The sequence below is a fragment of the Geotrypetes seraphini genome, chromosome 11 (assembly GCF_902459505.1).
Source record: "Geotrypetes seraphini chromosome 11, aGeoSer1.1, whole genome shotgun sequence".
NCBI classification, from domain to species: Eukaryota; Metazoa; Chordata; class Amphibia; order Gymnophiona; family Dermophiidae; genus Geotrypetes; species Geotrypetes seraphini.
The window spans coordinates 26,307,545-26,323,276 of record NC_047094.1 but is presented as its reverse complement, the minus strand read 5'-3'; the positions used below and the strand labels follow the sequence as shown (position 1 = coordinate 26,323,276).

At 42.5% G+C, this 15,732-nt stretch overlaps 1 protein-coding gene across 3 annotated transcripts in view; it reads left to right on the top strand.

The window, feature by feature from the left end:
- POLR3E (RNA polymerase III subunit E) overlaps window positions 1–15,732 on the top strand; it is a 69,199-nt gene that overhangs the window by 14,755 nt on the left and 38,712 nt on the right. For all 3 annotated transcript variants that reach the window (XM_033914188.1, XM_033914189.1, XM_033914190.1), the window contains 4 exons: window positions 113–195; window positions 2,662–2,769; window positions 11,119–11,168; window positions 12,321–12,440. In XM_033914188.1, coding sequence (XP_033770079.1) covers window positions 113–195; window positions 2,662–2,769; window positions 11,119–11,168; window positions 12,321–12,440 — 361 coding nt within the window. The remainder of the gene's footprint in view (window positions 1–112; window positions 196–2,661; window positions 2,770–11,118; window positions 11,169–12,320; window positions 12,441–15,732) is intronic.

The following is a 15,732-nucleotide window of genomic DNA, read 5'->3' as shown; positions in this document are numbered from 1 at the left end:
GCTCTTGTTGCTCTTTTGCCATCAACAAAAATTGTTTAAACAAAAAAAAAAATGTAATGATAGCTCTAGGTATTTCTGTATAACCTGTGTTTATTCCTTGGTTTCTGTACAGGAAGCTTATGGATAAGCAGACATTCACATCCATACAGGCTGCCAGTAACACCTCCCGCTATGCGGCTGCAGTCTACAGAAAAGGTGACGTTATCTTCTTCTTATAGAAAATAGTCATAGTACAGACAGGAAGGCATTTTATGAGCCTATTTTGTGAATAAAATCTGGGAATATACATACACACAAAAGTGCGTAGTGTGTTAAGTGGGAAGTGTGCAGATGTGGGAGTGGCCTAGCCGTTAGAGTTGCAGCCTCAGCACCCTGAGGTTGTGGGTTCATGCCAGCACTGCTCCTTATGAACCAGGGCAAGTCACTTAATCCTACATTGCTCCAGGTACGTTGAGTAGATTGTGAGCACACAGGGACAGATAAGGAAAAATGCTTGAATGTAAAAACCGCTTGGGACAATCTCCATTGATGGGCGGCATATAAATAGCAAATAAACTTGAAATATTAGCTTAAGCCCAGAGATCTGCACAGTGTTAGGCGTCTAAATTAAGACCCCGTTTATAGAATATGTGCCTTACTTTCCAAGATCTCAAATTAGACCCATATATAAACCTGTAGACACCTCTCTATTCTTTCAAGAATACTTTTTTTTTTTTTAATTTATTCATTTTAAAACTTACAAGTGCACAAATCACATCCTTGAAAACTTTTACAAATCACTTGAAAAACTTTCTCTTATCATAAATACATAAAATTTAATCCCTTCCCTCCCACCCTTCCACAATTAACTTAAATGAAAATAGCATATACTTGTTATAATCTTAATTATGCAACACAATTTCATACCCACCCCTACCCCTAAGTAAAAATATTATCAATGAAAAATGATGTCTACTCATTACAGTAATTTTCCAATGGCCCCTAAATCTTTATAAAATTATTATAATTCCCTTTCTGCAAAGCAATTACTCTTTCCATGTGACATAAAGAATTCCACCAGAATGAATAACTAAGATTAGTATAATAGTCCATCCCAGAGGGTGTCATTTAGTGGAAACAGAAACATGATGGCAGATAAAGGCCACCTGACGACCTGTCCATGTTTTCAGATGTCCTGCAAGTAGGATATAGGGTCTTGGGCACATTGATAGCAACCGTGCTTTTCCTTTTTCTTAATTTAGCTTTTTCAAAGAACAGTACAAAATACAACCAGTAAGCAAATATACAACAGCCAGACACCCCACATTCCCACACTATCAAGAAGCCGTACCGCGGTTCTTCAATACAAGGCTAAACAATTCAACCTGAGGGACTAAACCCCCCCCCCCCACCTCCGAATGAACGGTTGCAAAAAAGAAAAATGAGAGGATAAGAGAACTTGGTGATAGTCTACAGCTGGGCAAGACTAAGTGAGATGGGTGGACCATTTCATGTAGGGATCCCAGATTTTGAGGAAGAGGGACAATCTATTTTGCATCATTGCAGTCAATTTGGACATCCGGAAAATAAAATCTAACTTCCCAAGAAAGTGCTGCCAAAATGGAGGAAGGGCGCGTTTCCAATGAGCTGCCGGCAGCAAACATGTGGAAAGCCAATTTCTGAAATTTGCGAGGCAACATCCCATGAGGGAGACGTAACAGAGCGCTGCCCATAGTTTTGCGAATTGGTCTATGCAGTATGTCTGATAGTTTCAAACACCATATCCCAAAAAGGAATAATTTTCGGACTGTCCCACCATTATATGTAGAAATGTTTCCTGCTGCCCGCACTGTCTCCAACATGATTCCGAAGATTGGGGTTATATTCTATGGAGACGTGCCGGGGTAAGATACCACTGATAGAGCATTTTATATCCGATTTCCACCAAGGAGCTCGCAATAGAAGGGTGTAATAAGTTCTGCGATTATTTCTCCCATCACTGGTTTGGCTGAGGCTGTCCCAACAGGGTTTCCCAAATTTGTATATATTTAATGGGGCTTGTGTTTTGTTGGATAAGCGCTCTATAGAATTGGGTGATGCATCCTCTCCCACTTATAGCCCATTCAAGCAGGGTTTCCAGCAGTCGGACAAACGTGCTTTTCCATGTGCATCTCGGCTGAGGTACATCATCACATTAGTTGATTAAGAAAATAATTGGTGATATCCATCGTCATATTCTTCCTTGTGGAATATCCTGGTACCACAGGGGCATTTGTGATTGGTGGCCTAGGTAACAGGGATTGTAGATTTTGTCTGCCTTGACAGTTTCCTCACACCCTTATCTGTCTGTATTATAGCCTGGCTATTATGAGGTGTTCAAAACAGACTACCTAGTCTCCATTTCTTAGGGGGAGGGTTGGATGTAGGCCAGCCTGCATCACATTTCATTGTAACCTCTCAAAAAAAAAAAAAAATATTGCCATTATGGTCAAGATTCCCCTAAAGTCCCCCTACGTGTATATGGATGCCAAATTACAGCTCTTCATTAGAGGGGGTGTGACATGTTACTGGAGACAATACAGCTGAATGTGACGAAAACAAACTTATTATCCGTCAGTTTATATTTGCTTCACTTTCTGAATTCCACTTTTGCAGATAACATCTTGACTTATTTTTTGGCAGGCGAGCTACATTTAACACCACTGCATGGAATTCTGCAGTTGCGGCCCAGTTTCTCCTACCTGGATAAAGCTGATGCCAAACACCGAGAAAGAGAAGCGGCAAATGAAGGCAAGTGTTACCTGGCAGAATTTCTTTACAATTGCAGACCCGGTAATGGCCCCTGGGCTCCCTTCAGCCTCTGGGTCAGTTTATTTTTTGGAAGCAGGAAACGAGCTTAATCTATAACAAAATGCTCATTCCATGAGAAATTTTGATTTTCTGACTTGAGTCGGTGGAGGGCAGCACAGACATGTCATAGCATCTGTCTGTCTTTCATCTTTAGAGCAAGCAGCTGTTTACTTGATTGCCAAGACCAAAGACTTCAGATGTTAAATAACTTGCTTTAATAGACTCTGTAGGAAGCTTAAGAACATAAGAATAACCTTACTGGGTCAGACCAATGGTCCATCAAGCCCAGTAGCCTGTTCTCATGGTGGCCAATCCAGGTCCCTAGTACCTGGCCAAAACCCAAAAAGTAGCAATATTTCATGCTACCGATCCAGGGCAAGCAGTGGCTTCCCCCATGTCTTTCTCAATAACAGACTATGGACTTTTCCTCCAGGAAAATGTCCAAACCTTTCTTAAAACCAGCTCCGTTATCCGCTCTTACTACAACCTGGCAATGCGTTCCAGAGCTTAACTCTTCTCTGAGTGAAAAAATATTTCTCCTATTAGTTTTAAAAGTATTTCCCTGTAACTTCATTAAATGCCCCCTAGTCTTTGTAATTTTTTTTTTTTTTAAGTCAAGGTTTTTTTTTTTTATTGAAACATTTTTCAAAGGTAAACATACAGATGAATGAAAAACAAGAGTTATACAAAGTACGTAATATAGTGCATGTACAAACCAATATCTGAACAGAGCGATATCATTATAACCTGGAATAAACAGTAGTTGTATAACTCATACACTTAGAACAAGTGAAAATACAACTCTACAGCATGAATAAAGAAAAAATAAAAAGGAGGAAGAAAAGGGAAAAGTAGAAGGTATGACAGAGCCAGAAAGATCAAGAAATAGGAATACTGAGGAAGATTCTTAGTGAGTTCCATCTGGTTTGAAAGCGAGAGAATCTATTGGTGGCTTTAGCTAAGTAAGCTTCAGTGCGATATGTAAGACAGACTGAATTCCACCATTGAGTATGTGACACCTTAGAAAGGTCTTTCCAGTTGCTAAGTAGGAGCTTGAGAGCGAGGGAAAGCAAGAAATCTATCAGGTAAGCATCATCCTCTGAAAGTGTGTCCTTCAGGGCAGTGGATTTGAGAAGTAACATTTGATAATCAAGGGATTTGTTAAGGTGGAAAATGGAGCAAATAGTATCCCAGACCTCATTCCAAAAGGAGTGTATTGAGGAACAGGAAAAGAGGAGATGTTTTAAAGAACCCACCTCTTTATGACACGTCCAACAGGATTTTGAATAGGAGGGATTTATGTTGTGAGATTTGAGGGGAGTCCATTGGGCTCTGTGCAAAAGAAAAAACATGCTTTGGAGAAAGGATGCCGATCTGGAGATGTGAAAAGTAGAGTGAAAGATGCGAGACCAGTCATCCTCGGAAACGGTCTTGTTTATGTCCTGTTCCCAGGATCGTAAGAGAGAAAGAGATGGGTTAGGAAAATGGGATTTGAGAAGTTTATAGAAATGGGAGGCGGTATGACCAGCATCTAAAAATTGGATGGAGAGAGTATATAGAGACGGTATAGAATTGGGGCCAGGAGTAAGGAAACCTGATTTTGTTATGGAGGAGCGTAGTTGCAGCCAGCGATAGAATTATGATTCAGGAAGTGAAAAGGAAGTCATTAGATCAGCAAAGGAAAGCCAAGACCCATCAGGATGACAGATAGAGTCTATAGACCAGATATGTTTGGTGAACCAGGAGGGCCATGTAATAGGTTTTTTATCTATCAGAAATTGACGATTATTCCATAAAGGATAATAAGATGATTTACACCAGGGTATGTCTAGATTTTTATCAAGCTCTGCGAGAGCTTTGTAAGTGGTCATAATAAGTGGGTTATAAGGAGAATGCTTAAGAAGGGTGGAGCCCAAAAGTCTCAGTAGCGGATAGGGGCGCATAAGAGCTGTTTCTAGGGAGAGCCAATTAGGAGGATCGGAGACAGTTGAGGGAGAAAGCCACAATGCTCCTTGCCTCAGAATGAAAGCCTTATGATAGCAGCGAAGGTCTGGGAAATTAACCCCACCAGATTGTTTAGGTGACTTCAATTTTAGCAGTGAAATACGATGCGGTTTATTATTCCAAAGAAAGCGGAGCATAAGGCTTTCTAGCTGTTTGTAAAGAGGAAGGGGGAACATGAGAGGAAACATGTTAAAAATATAAGTGATTTTGGGAATTACCATCATTTTTAATGTATCCAGTCTCCCCCACCAGGAAAGATGTAATGGGGACCAAGAGGCTAATGCATCTTTGACCTGAGAAACGAGTTTGGCAGTTATAGCTTGAGAGGAAGAATTGATGTCCTTTTCAAATGGTAAGCCTAAGTATTTTATGCCTGAAGTAACCCAAGTAAAGGGATATGACGTGTTGGTGAAAGGAATACAGGAGTTATTGAGAGGCATTATTTCAGATTTATCCCAGTTAATTTTGTAACCAGACATTGTGGAAAAGAAAGAAATAAGATGGCCTAGGGAGGATACGGAGGATTGCGGGTCAGTAAGATATAGAAGAACATCATCAGCATATGCTGAGATCTTAAATTCCACATTAGCAATTATAATACCCTTAATACTTGGGGATTGCCGGATGGCTGCGAGGAGAGGTTCAAGAGCAAGGTTGAATAAGAGAGGGGACATAGGACAGCCTTGCCTAGTTCCTCGGGATAGAGTAAATGAGGTTGAGGCGTCGTCATTAACAATCAACTTAGCCATGGGGTAATGGTATAACAGAGAGATCATATGGGTAAATTGTTGGGGGAGGCCAAAATGAGACAATACACAAAAAAGATATTTCCACTCCACCCTGTCAAAGGCTTTTTCTGCATCCAGGGAAACTATAGCTGAGGAGTTGGTGTCTGACAGGGCGGAGTGGAGGATATGACATAAGAGTCTAGTATTATCGGCACCATAACGTCCTTTCATGAAGCCCACTTGGTCTCTATGAATCAAGCTGGGCATGACTGTTTCCAATCGCAAAACCAAGAGTTTAGCAAAGATTTTGTAATCCAAGTTTAGAAGTGAAATAGGACGATAATTCTTCACCAGTTGAGGATCACGATTCGGCTTTGGCAGAAGGATGATGTTTGCTTCTAAAAAACGATGAAGGCTGTCAGGAGAGTCAATTAAATGTTGAAAGTAGGTAAGTAGGTGAGGCAATAGAAAAGTGGAGAGAGATTTGTAAAATTCAGAAGGAAGACCATCTGGACCAGGAGCTTTAGCAGAAGGGAGCGAAGAGACAGCTTTAGTGATTTCTTCTAGAGACAAGGGACGACTCAGGGATTGCTGTTGAGAGGCAGTGAGGGAAGGCAGATCCAGAGAATGTAGAAATTCCGTGATGTGGAGTTCTGATGAGGAAGATTCGGAGGTGTACAAATTTTCATAAAAGGTGCGGAAGTCTTCCAAAATGTCCTTTGTAGTAGTATGAAGGTGGCCAGTAGCGGTTTTGATATGAGTGATCCGTTGTTTAGAACGCCTGCCTTTAAGATATGTGGCCAGGAGATGTCCAGATTTATTAGAGGATGCATAATATGTTGCTGAGCGTCGAAATATTGAGGCAGAGGCAAGAGAACTAAAAATTTCATTATACTGAAATTTCAATTGTTGCAACTTCTTGTAAGCGGTGGAATCAAAATGGTGGTAAAGTTGAGTTTCATAAATATGAATGTCAGATTCAAGTTGGTGGAGGGTTAATTTCTTTTGTTTAAGGAGAGAAGCGGCAAAGCTGATCGATTCTCCTCGCAGCCAGGCTTTATAAGATTCCCAAACAAGGGAAAAATCAGAAACAGAGGAGATGTTGTTGAGGAAGAAGATCTGAGATTCATGCTTGATGTGGGAGATAAGAGTCATCTTGTAAAAGAAGGTTGTTCAATCTCCATTGTCTTGATTTAGGAAGGTTAGACCAGTTCAAAGAACAAGAAACAGCAGCATGGTCCGAAATAGTGATATCATGAATTTTGGCAGAGGTGGTGATGGTAACAATGTTCTTAGAACCCATGATGTAGTCACTCCCTTTTGTTGGGCAAGTCGGTCAGAGTCCTGTCGGACAATGCCACGGCGGTGGCTTATGTCAATCGTCAGGGGGGCACCAAGAGCACTCAGGTGGCGCAGGAGGCGGCTCGGCTCATGGTTTGGGCGGAGTCCCATCTTCTGGATCTCTCGGCCTCTCACATAGCCGGGGTAGAAAATGTTCAGGCGGACTTCCTCAGTCGTCACTTCCTGGATCCAGGAGAGTGGTGTCTTGGCGCCGTGGCATTTCAGTTGATAGTGCAGGCTTGGGGGCAGCCCCTGATGGACCTGATGGCCACGAGTGGCAATGCCAAAGTGCCCCGTTTCTTCAGTCGTCGCAGGGACTGTCTGGCCGAGGGTCTGGATGCTCTGGTCCAACCGTGGCTAACGGAGGGGCTGTTGTATGTGTTCCTTCCTTGGCCATTAGTGGGCAGAGTACTTCTTCGCATTGTTCACCATCCGGGTCTGGTGGTTCTGGTGGCTCCGGATTGGCCTCGACGTCCGTGGTATGCGGATCTGGTGAGGCATCTGGTGGCGGATCCTCTTCCTCTCCCTCTCTTGGACGATCTTCTGACGCAGGGTCCCATTCCCATGTTCGACCCGTCTCCCTTCTGTCTTACGGCTTGGCTCTTGAAAGGGGTCGCCTTAGTAAGAAGGGATATTCAGATAAGGTGATCTCTACACTCTTGGGGTCCTGGAGGCTTTCTACCTCTCGGGCTTATGTGCGGGTTTGGCATCTCTTTGAGGGATGGTGCCGGGCGCGGGGAGTGTTCTCTTTTCGCGCTTCCCTGCCTAACATTCTAGAGTTCTTGCAGGATGGCCTGGATAGAGGCCTGGCTTGGTCTTCTCTCCGGGTTCAACTTGCGGCCCTGTCGGCTTTTCGAGGGTTGGTGACAGGTCAGCGTTTGTCGGCCATTCCTGATGTGATTCGCTTTTTGTTGGCGGCCAAGTTGCTCAGGCCTCCCCTACGGCCCTCTGTTCCCTCTTGGGATCTCAATCTGGTTCTCTCTGTGTTGGTGCGCCCGCCTTTCGAGCCGTTGGATGGCTGTTCTTTGAAGGACCTTACTCTGAAGGCGGTCTTTTTGGTGGCCATTACTTCCGCTAGGCGAGTTTCTGAGCTACAGGCTTTCTCTTGTAGGGCTCCCTTCTTGGAATTTTCGAGGGAGCGGGTTGTCTTGCGGCCTGTTCCTTCCTTTCTGCCGAAAGTAGTTTCTCCTTTTCATGTCAATCAATCGGTGGTCCTCCCGGTCTTGGGTAGTCGGGAGGGCTCTTCTGAGCAACGGCAGCTGCGCAAGTTGGATGTCGGTCAGGTCCTCCGCTCTTATGTGCAGCGGACCCGGGAATTCCGGAAACCCGATCATCTCTTTGTCCTTCTGGCGGGTCTTCGTCGGGGGGGGGGCTGGCGCTTCTAAGGCTACTATTGCGCGCTGGATCAAGGAGACGATTGCTTCCGCTTATCTTCTGAGACAGAAGCCTGTTCCGGAGTTTCTCAAGGCTCATTCCACTCGGGGTCAGGCAGCTTCTTGGGCTGAGTCGTCGCTCGTGCCTCCAGTGGATATTTGTAAGGCTGCGGTTTGGTCCTCCTTGCATTCCTTTGTTAGACATTATCGGGTAGATGTTCAGGCGCGTCGGGACGTGGTGTTCGGTGAGCGTGTTCTGGTATCGGCCCTTCGGGGGTCCCGCCCATGAGAGGGACTGCTTTGGTACGTCCCATTTGTAAAGATTAACCTCTACTGGTCTGGAGAGTGCTAAAGAAGGAGAAATTAGGTTCTTACCTGCTAATTTACTTTCTTTTAGCTTCTCCAGACCAGTAGAGGTCCCCACCCTGTCTGTTGTTGTTGTTGTTGTTGGGGCTGTTTTGCGGGCAGTTTTGTGTTTTGCTGCGGGTTCTAGTATTTTTCTAGGGCTGGGGAGAATTGAAGAACAGCGGCTGTGGCTCGGCTGGCTTAGCTGGCGAGCTGTGGGGACATTTTCCTTTGGGTATTTCTCCTCTGCATTTTCCAACAGCATTTGGGTATGTTATTTGTTACTCCTGTTCGGAGTATTGTTTTCTTTCTGTTTTCCAGTTCTTGGTTCTGCTTGGCTATTCGGCAGACTGAGGTAAATAGAGAAGGGAGTATATTATATACTGTCCCACAGTTTTGTTTTCAGTCTCCACCTGCTGGTCATGATTGGATATATACCCATTTGTAAAGATTAACCTCTACTGGTCTGGAGAAGCTAAAAGAAAGTAAATTAGCAGGTAAGAACCTAATTTCTCCTTCTTCTTCACCCAGAGAGTGGTAGAAAACTGGAACGCTCTTCCAGAGACTGTCATAGGGGAAAACACCCTCTAGGAATTCAAGACAAAGTTAGACAAGTTCCTGCTGAACTGGAACGTGCTCAGGTAGGGCTAGTCTCAGGGCACTGATCTTTGATAAGAGGGCCGCCGCATGAGCGGACTGCTGGGCACGATGGACCACTGGTCTGACCCAGCGGCGGCAATTCTTATGGGCATCCAAAAGACAGATGAAATTTTAATATGGATAAATGCAAAATGATGCACATTGAGGAAATATAACCCAAATCATAGTTAGCAGATGCTAGGGTCCACCTTAAGAGTCAACACCCAAGGAAAGGATCTAGGTGTTATCAAAGACAATACGATAAAACTGTCCACCCAATGTGCGGTGGCAGCCAAAAAAGCAAATGATGCTAGGAATTATTAAAAAAGGGATGGTAAATAAGACTAAGAATATTATGCCTCTGTATCACTCCATGATGCAATCTAAATTTGAGTATTGCATTCAATTCTAGTCGCCATATTTCAAAAAAGATATAGCGGAATTAGAAAAGATTCAAAGGAGAGTGACTAAGATGATAAAAGGGATAGGACTCCTCTCATATGAGGAAAAACTAAAATAGCATGTAAAGCAGAGGCTGAGGGGAGATATTACTGACGTCTACAAAATCCTGAGTGGTATAGAACGGGTACAAGTGAATCGATTTTTTTTATTCCATCAAAAATTACAGAAATTAGGGGACACGCGATGAAATTAAAGGGGAAATACTTTTAAAACCAATAAGAGGAAATATTTTTTCACTCTGAGAATAATTAAACTCTGGAACACATTGCCAGAGGATGTAGTAATAGCGGTTAATGTAGCTGGGTTTAGAAAAGGTTTGGACAAGTTCCTGGAGGAAAAGTTCATAGTCTGCTATTGAGACAGATGTGGAAAGCAACTGCTTGCCCTGTTTAGGTTTTTGCTTGTACTTTTGACCTGGATTGACCACTGTGGAAACGGGATAATGGGCTTGACCCAGTATGGCTATTCTTAGGTTCTGCACAGTTCATCAAGAATATGTTGAAACCTAGCTGGCTGCAGGGTAGAGGCTCAGGTTGGAGTTATGGCAAATTGGGCAGTGATATTCCGGTCAGAGTTTTCTGACTGCAGCTGCTTTCTGATTGGTTAATCTGTAGTATAAGAGAAATAATTGTGTAATTGATGGCCTAGAGGCCAATCAAATTTCAGTTTTGGCTTCAGCACTGAAACTGATCAGATATCTGGGTTTGGCTATTTTTTGCTTTTGGATGAAAATGTCAATACTGTACATTTTCAGCTGGGCACGTCCTCCCTCCCCCCTCCCCCATCGCTTGTCCTCAGTAGCACCATCAGAAAGCGGGTCCCGCCTTACCGGGCTGGTCACCCTTAATCACTCCTGTGCATGCTGATTCCAAGCTCAAAATGGCTGCTGGGATAGACTGTGGCAGTTTCGGCAGCCATTTTGACTGAGGAACTCACGGGGCCAGGACCAACTAGGGATCCTTCAACCCAGAAGAGGCCACTAGACCGCCAGGGAGGCTCTTTGGGTAGTGGAAGGTGGTAACTGGCTTGGCAGGACATGCTCTTACTCTGCCGGGGGGAAGGTCGGGAGTGGTGTCAGTCTAGGAGGACCCGTGCTCTCTGCTGGGAGAGTCAAGGGTGGCAGCGGCCCGGGGTGGACTTGTTCTCTCTGCCTTGGCTCTATTTTCAGTTTCAACCAAAAGCAAGTGACAAAGTTTGGGCGTTGATTCAGTTACATTTACCCTCTGTGGTGGCCTTTTTGCAGTTAGGAGTCTGTTCCAGAGCAGAGTATATACAGTGATGTTCTTCATTTCTCCTGTCTAAAGTATCTTTAACAGAGCATGTAAGAAATATCGTGGGCAGAAGAATGTTAAAAACAGCAAGCAGGACATTGTGTTTTCTACTCTCTTTTTTTTCAGCTGGTGATTCTTCCCAAGATGAGGCAGAGGAAGATGTTAAGCAGATTACTGTAAGTCGAAGTTCCTCTTGGGAAGACATTGGTTACCATGTCCCCTCCCAAGAGAGCTTACTATGATAAGTTGGGGCGCAAGGTAGTTAAGTGACCCTGGCAAAGTTGCATAACAACAACTGGAAATCTGTACTTTTGGAATGTCCCACACCAGACCCATTAGACCAGGGGTCTCAAAGTCCCTCCTCGAGGGCTGGAATCCAGTCGGGTTTTCAGGATTTCTCCAATGAATATGCATTGAAAGCAATGCATGCACATAGATCTCATGCATATTCATTGGGGAAATCCTGAAAACCTGACTGGATTGCGGCCCTCAAGGAGGGACTTTGAGATCCCTGCATTAGACAGTGTGCTGGGAAAATTTGTGATGTTGACATCATATTTGATGTGTCGTGAATTAAAGACAGTCTGATGATTCACAAGTCCACTTTAGCCTACTGTCTGTACTCTGCGTTCAGCAGCTTTAGTCCAGATTCTTTGAGTAACCTCAGGCTTGAGATGTGTAGGGCATATATCAGCCATGGAAAGGTACCTGACTTGGTAAATAGTCATAAGTTTTCGGAGAAAGATATTGACCTGTTTGTGCCTGTGCTCTACTGATGAGCTGCGATGCTTAAGAGCCCCTGTTTTAAACTAAACTAAAACTTAGCTTTGTATACTGGGTCATCAACCAAATAAGGAGCTCGACTCGGTTAACAATGATTTTTAAAAAATACAAAAAAAGATGAAAAGAAGAGACAAGGTTAGGAGAAATATTAATGCTTATGGTTTCAAAAATGTTTAGCAAACAAAATAGTTTTTAAAGTTTTATGAAAAAATTGAAAAGAACCGGAACCCCTTAAGATAAAAGGAATTTCATTCCATAGTTCTGTTTTCTAAGATTTTCTATCCACAGTAACCTCTTATGTTCAATATTTGTATTCCGCTCTGTCTTTCCAATTCTAGTCAGTGTACTTAATCATATTCAGCCAATCAAAACATAAAAGCATACAGCATAAATCAAAATAAAATATATTCATAATTATCCAGATTTATGGCTCTGCCATTTTAGTTAAAATTAAATTCTACAAGCAATGTGTGTCTGTGGGGAGCTTTTGAAAGCTTTACGGTGTTGCTTCAGAGAAACGCATGAACCATGTTTGATTTTTGCAGGTACGCTTTTCTCGTCCGGAGTCGGAACAGGCACGTCAGCGACGTGTACAGTCCTACGAGTTCCTGCAGAAAAAGCAAGCAGAAGAACCCTGGGTTCATCTGCATTACTATGGTGTGAAGGTGAGAGCATGTCTTATCTCTTGGTTCTCTGTAGCAAGGAGCTGGAAATTGTGGGGAGATATACATACCTGACAGCAATGTTACTTACCGTAACAGTTGTTATCCAGGGACAGCAGGCAGCTATTCTCTTCCGCATCGGGGCTCCGTTGGATGACGTCACCCACTAGTGAGAATACCTGCCTGATTGTCCTGGGATAATGACAGGTTTCAAGCAGGAGAAACACTGAGGACGGCTCTGAAAAGGGCACCTACTTTCCTTTAGAGTAGAGAATGACACAAGGACAAATTTTTCCCCGTCCCCGCGGGAACACATTTTCCCTTTCTGTCCCCGCAAGTTCTTTTTCTGTCCCTGCCCCATTGCTGGAAGCTCCATCCTCATCTGCACAAGCCTCAAACTCTTTAAAATCATAAATGTTTGAGGCTTGTGCGGTTAAAGGAATGGGACAGGATGGGGACAAATTTGTCCCTGTGTCATTATCTACTTTAGAGAACACACATGTAAAAGGTCGTGTACCTGTCTATATGTTAGACACGGGCAGTGAAGCCTGCCAGAGCTGGTGTAAATGCTTATAGTTTAAAATTTTTTACACTGCTTGGTGTATGTTACAAATATAAATCATAAGAATATAAGAATAGCCTTACTGGATCAAACCAATGGTCCTTCTAGCCCAGTATCCCGTCTTCATGGAGGCCAGTCCAGGTCGCAAGTACCTGGCAAAAGCCCAAATAGTAGCAGCATTCCATGCCATCAATCTAGGGCAAACAGTGGCTTCTCCTATGTGTGTCCTCCAGGAACTTGTCAAAACCTTTTTTTTTAAAACCAGCTACATTAACCGCTCTTACCACATCCTCTGGCAACGCATTCCAGAGCTTAACTATTCTCTGAGTGGAGAAACATTTCCTCCTATTGGTTTTAAAAGTATTACTCTGACTTCCATCGAGTGGAAAGGAACCGCAAAAATGGACAGGAAAGCCCATAGATAAAATTAAAACTACCTGAAATCATAATTAAAAACAGATAACTATTTTGATGACATTCTCGCTAATCTTGATGAAAGGGTGATTTCAAAGGCAGCCATAACATAATGGGCCTTTAAAAGATGTTTGAGTTTAAGAAAAGAAGTATGAAATTTTGTGGTGATCTTGTTTCCATATTTCTTGATGTTGCTATGGCAACACAATATTGATGAAAAGAATTCCTTAAGTTAAAATCTCAGGTACTAGCTTTGAATGCTGTATTTTTCTTGAAATTTCCATGCAAGTGTATTATTAAAGTGCTACAAAAAGAATTAATATTTTGGGATCCTGCACATTTGCAACAATTTCTAAGTACATAGGAACAGAGCAAGGATAAGGAAGCTTGAAAATTAATTGCTGATCTTTATTACAGCAGATAAGAAGGAGTAGCTCAGTTTATTCTGAGTTTAATATTTACTTGTAATATTATGTATTAAGTTTAAGTAACTCCTCCATTATGTTGGGCTAGAAAGATTATCTACCTCTTTTACAAAGCCGTGCGGCAGTGACCCCAAAGCCCTTTAAATCTCTATGGGCTTTGGGGCCATTAACGTAGCTTTGTAGAAGAGGCCGTATATAATGAGGAAAAGGTGTGTTTAATTGATTGTTTATGGATGTGCTATCTATATTCTTTACTGTTCAGATTGAACTATAAATATGAAAAATTATAGTAAAAATAAAAGATGTTTGAGATGTCAATCAAACCCCATCTAAAGAGGGTATCCTTAAATTTGATGCAGGTCCGCCCAAGAAATAGGGACTTCTCTCATTATAAACCCTGTGTATCAAAATCAGTAGTTTAAATAAAATTCTATATTGGACAGGGAACCAATGATGATACAAGGTGGGGTGATATATTTGTGAGTGCTACGTAAAATACGGATCGCCATGTTTTGCAATGTTTGTAACTTTTTAAGGTTTGCACTAGATAATATCATGACAACTCAGATGTAATCCCTAGCAACTCAAAGAAATGTACAAACTACTCCCTAAATTCTTCTAATCTCCGGACAATCCATTTGTAATCCGCCTTGAACCGCAAGGTAATGGCGGAATAGAAATCCCTAATGTAATGTAATAATCCTGCCAACACAGCATTTGCATAACCCAATTGAGAAACAAAAAGGGCATGCAAAATAATATGAAAAGCATTTACATCAAACTAATTTCACATTGCTCAAAATTTTTGGTGAGTCATATAATCCCCTATGAACCATGGCAGAATTGAAAATCGTCCCCAAGTATTTAATGATATCAACTACTGGGATTGAATCATAGAAACATGATGGCTGATAAAGGCCAAATGGCCCATCCAGTCTGCCCATTTGCGGTAGCCATTATCTATTCCTCTCTCTAAGAGGTCCCACGCTCTTGAATTCAGACACACCTCTTCTGGGAGACTGTTCCACGCATTTATCACCCTTTCTGTAAAAAGATATTTCCTTAGATTACTTCCGAACCTATCACCTCTTAACTTCATCCTATTCCCTCTCATTCTAGAGCAGGGCTGCCCAAGTTCAGTCCTCGAGATTTACTGGCAGGCCAGGTTTTCAGGTTATCCTCAATGAATATGCATGAGAGAGATTTGCCTGCACTGCCTTCTTGGTATGCAAATCTCTCTCATGCATATTCATTGTAGATATCCTGAAAACCTGGCCTGCCAGTAGATCTTGAGGACTGGACTTGGGCAGCCCTGTTCTAGAGCTTCCTTTCAAATGAAAGAAACTCGATTCGTGCATATTTACATCACGTAGTTATTTAAACATCTATCATATCTCCCCTCTCCCACCTTTCCTCCAGAGTATACAGATTGAGATCTTTAAGTCTGTCCCCATGTGCCTTATGACAAAGACCACGTACCATTTTAGTAGCCTTCCTCTGAACCAGTGGTCTCAAACACATGGCCTGGGGGCCACATGCGGCCCGCCAGGTACTATTTTGAGGCCCTCGGTATGTTTATCATAATACAAAAGTAAAATAAAACAGTTTCTTGATCATATGTCTCTTTAGCTATAAATTACAATATTATTATTAAGACTTAGCCAAAAGATTTATAAACTATAAAGAGTTTTACCTCATGCAAAATTGCCATTTCTTTTAATAAGACATTAACTATTTTTTTCTGAGGCCCTCCAAGTACCTACAAATCCAAAATGTGACCCTGCAAAGGCTTTGAGTTTGAAACTACTGCTCTGGACTGACATCATCCTTTTTATATCTTTTTAAAGGTGCGGTCTCCCGAATTGTACACAATATTCTAAATGAGATCTCGCCA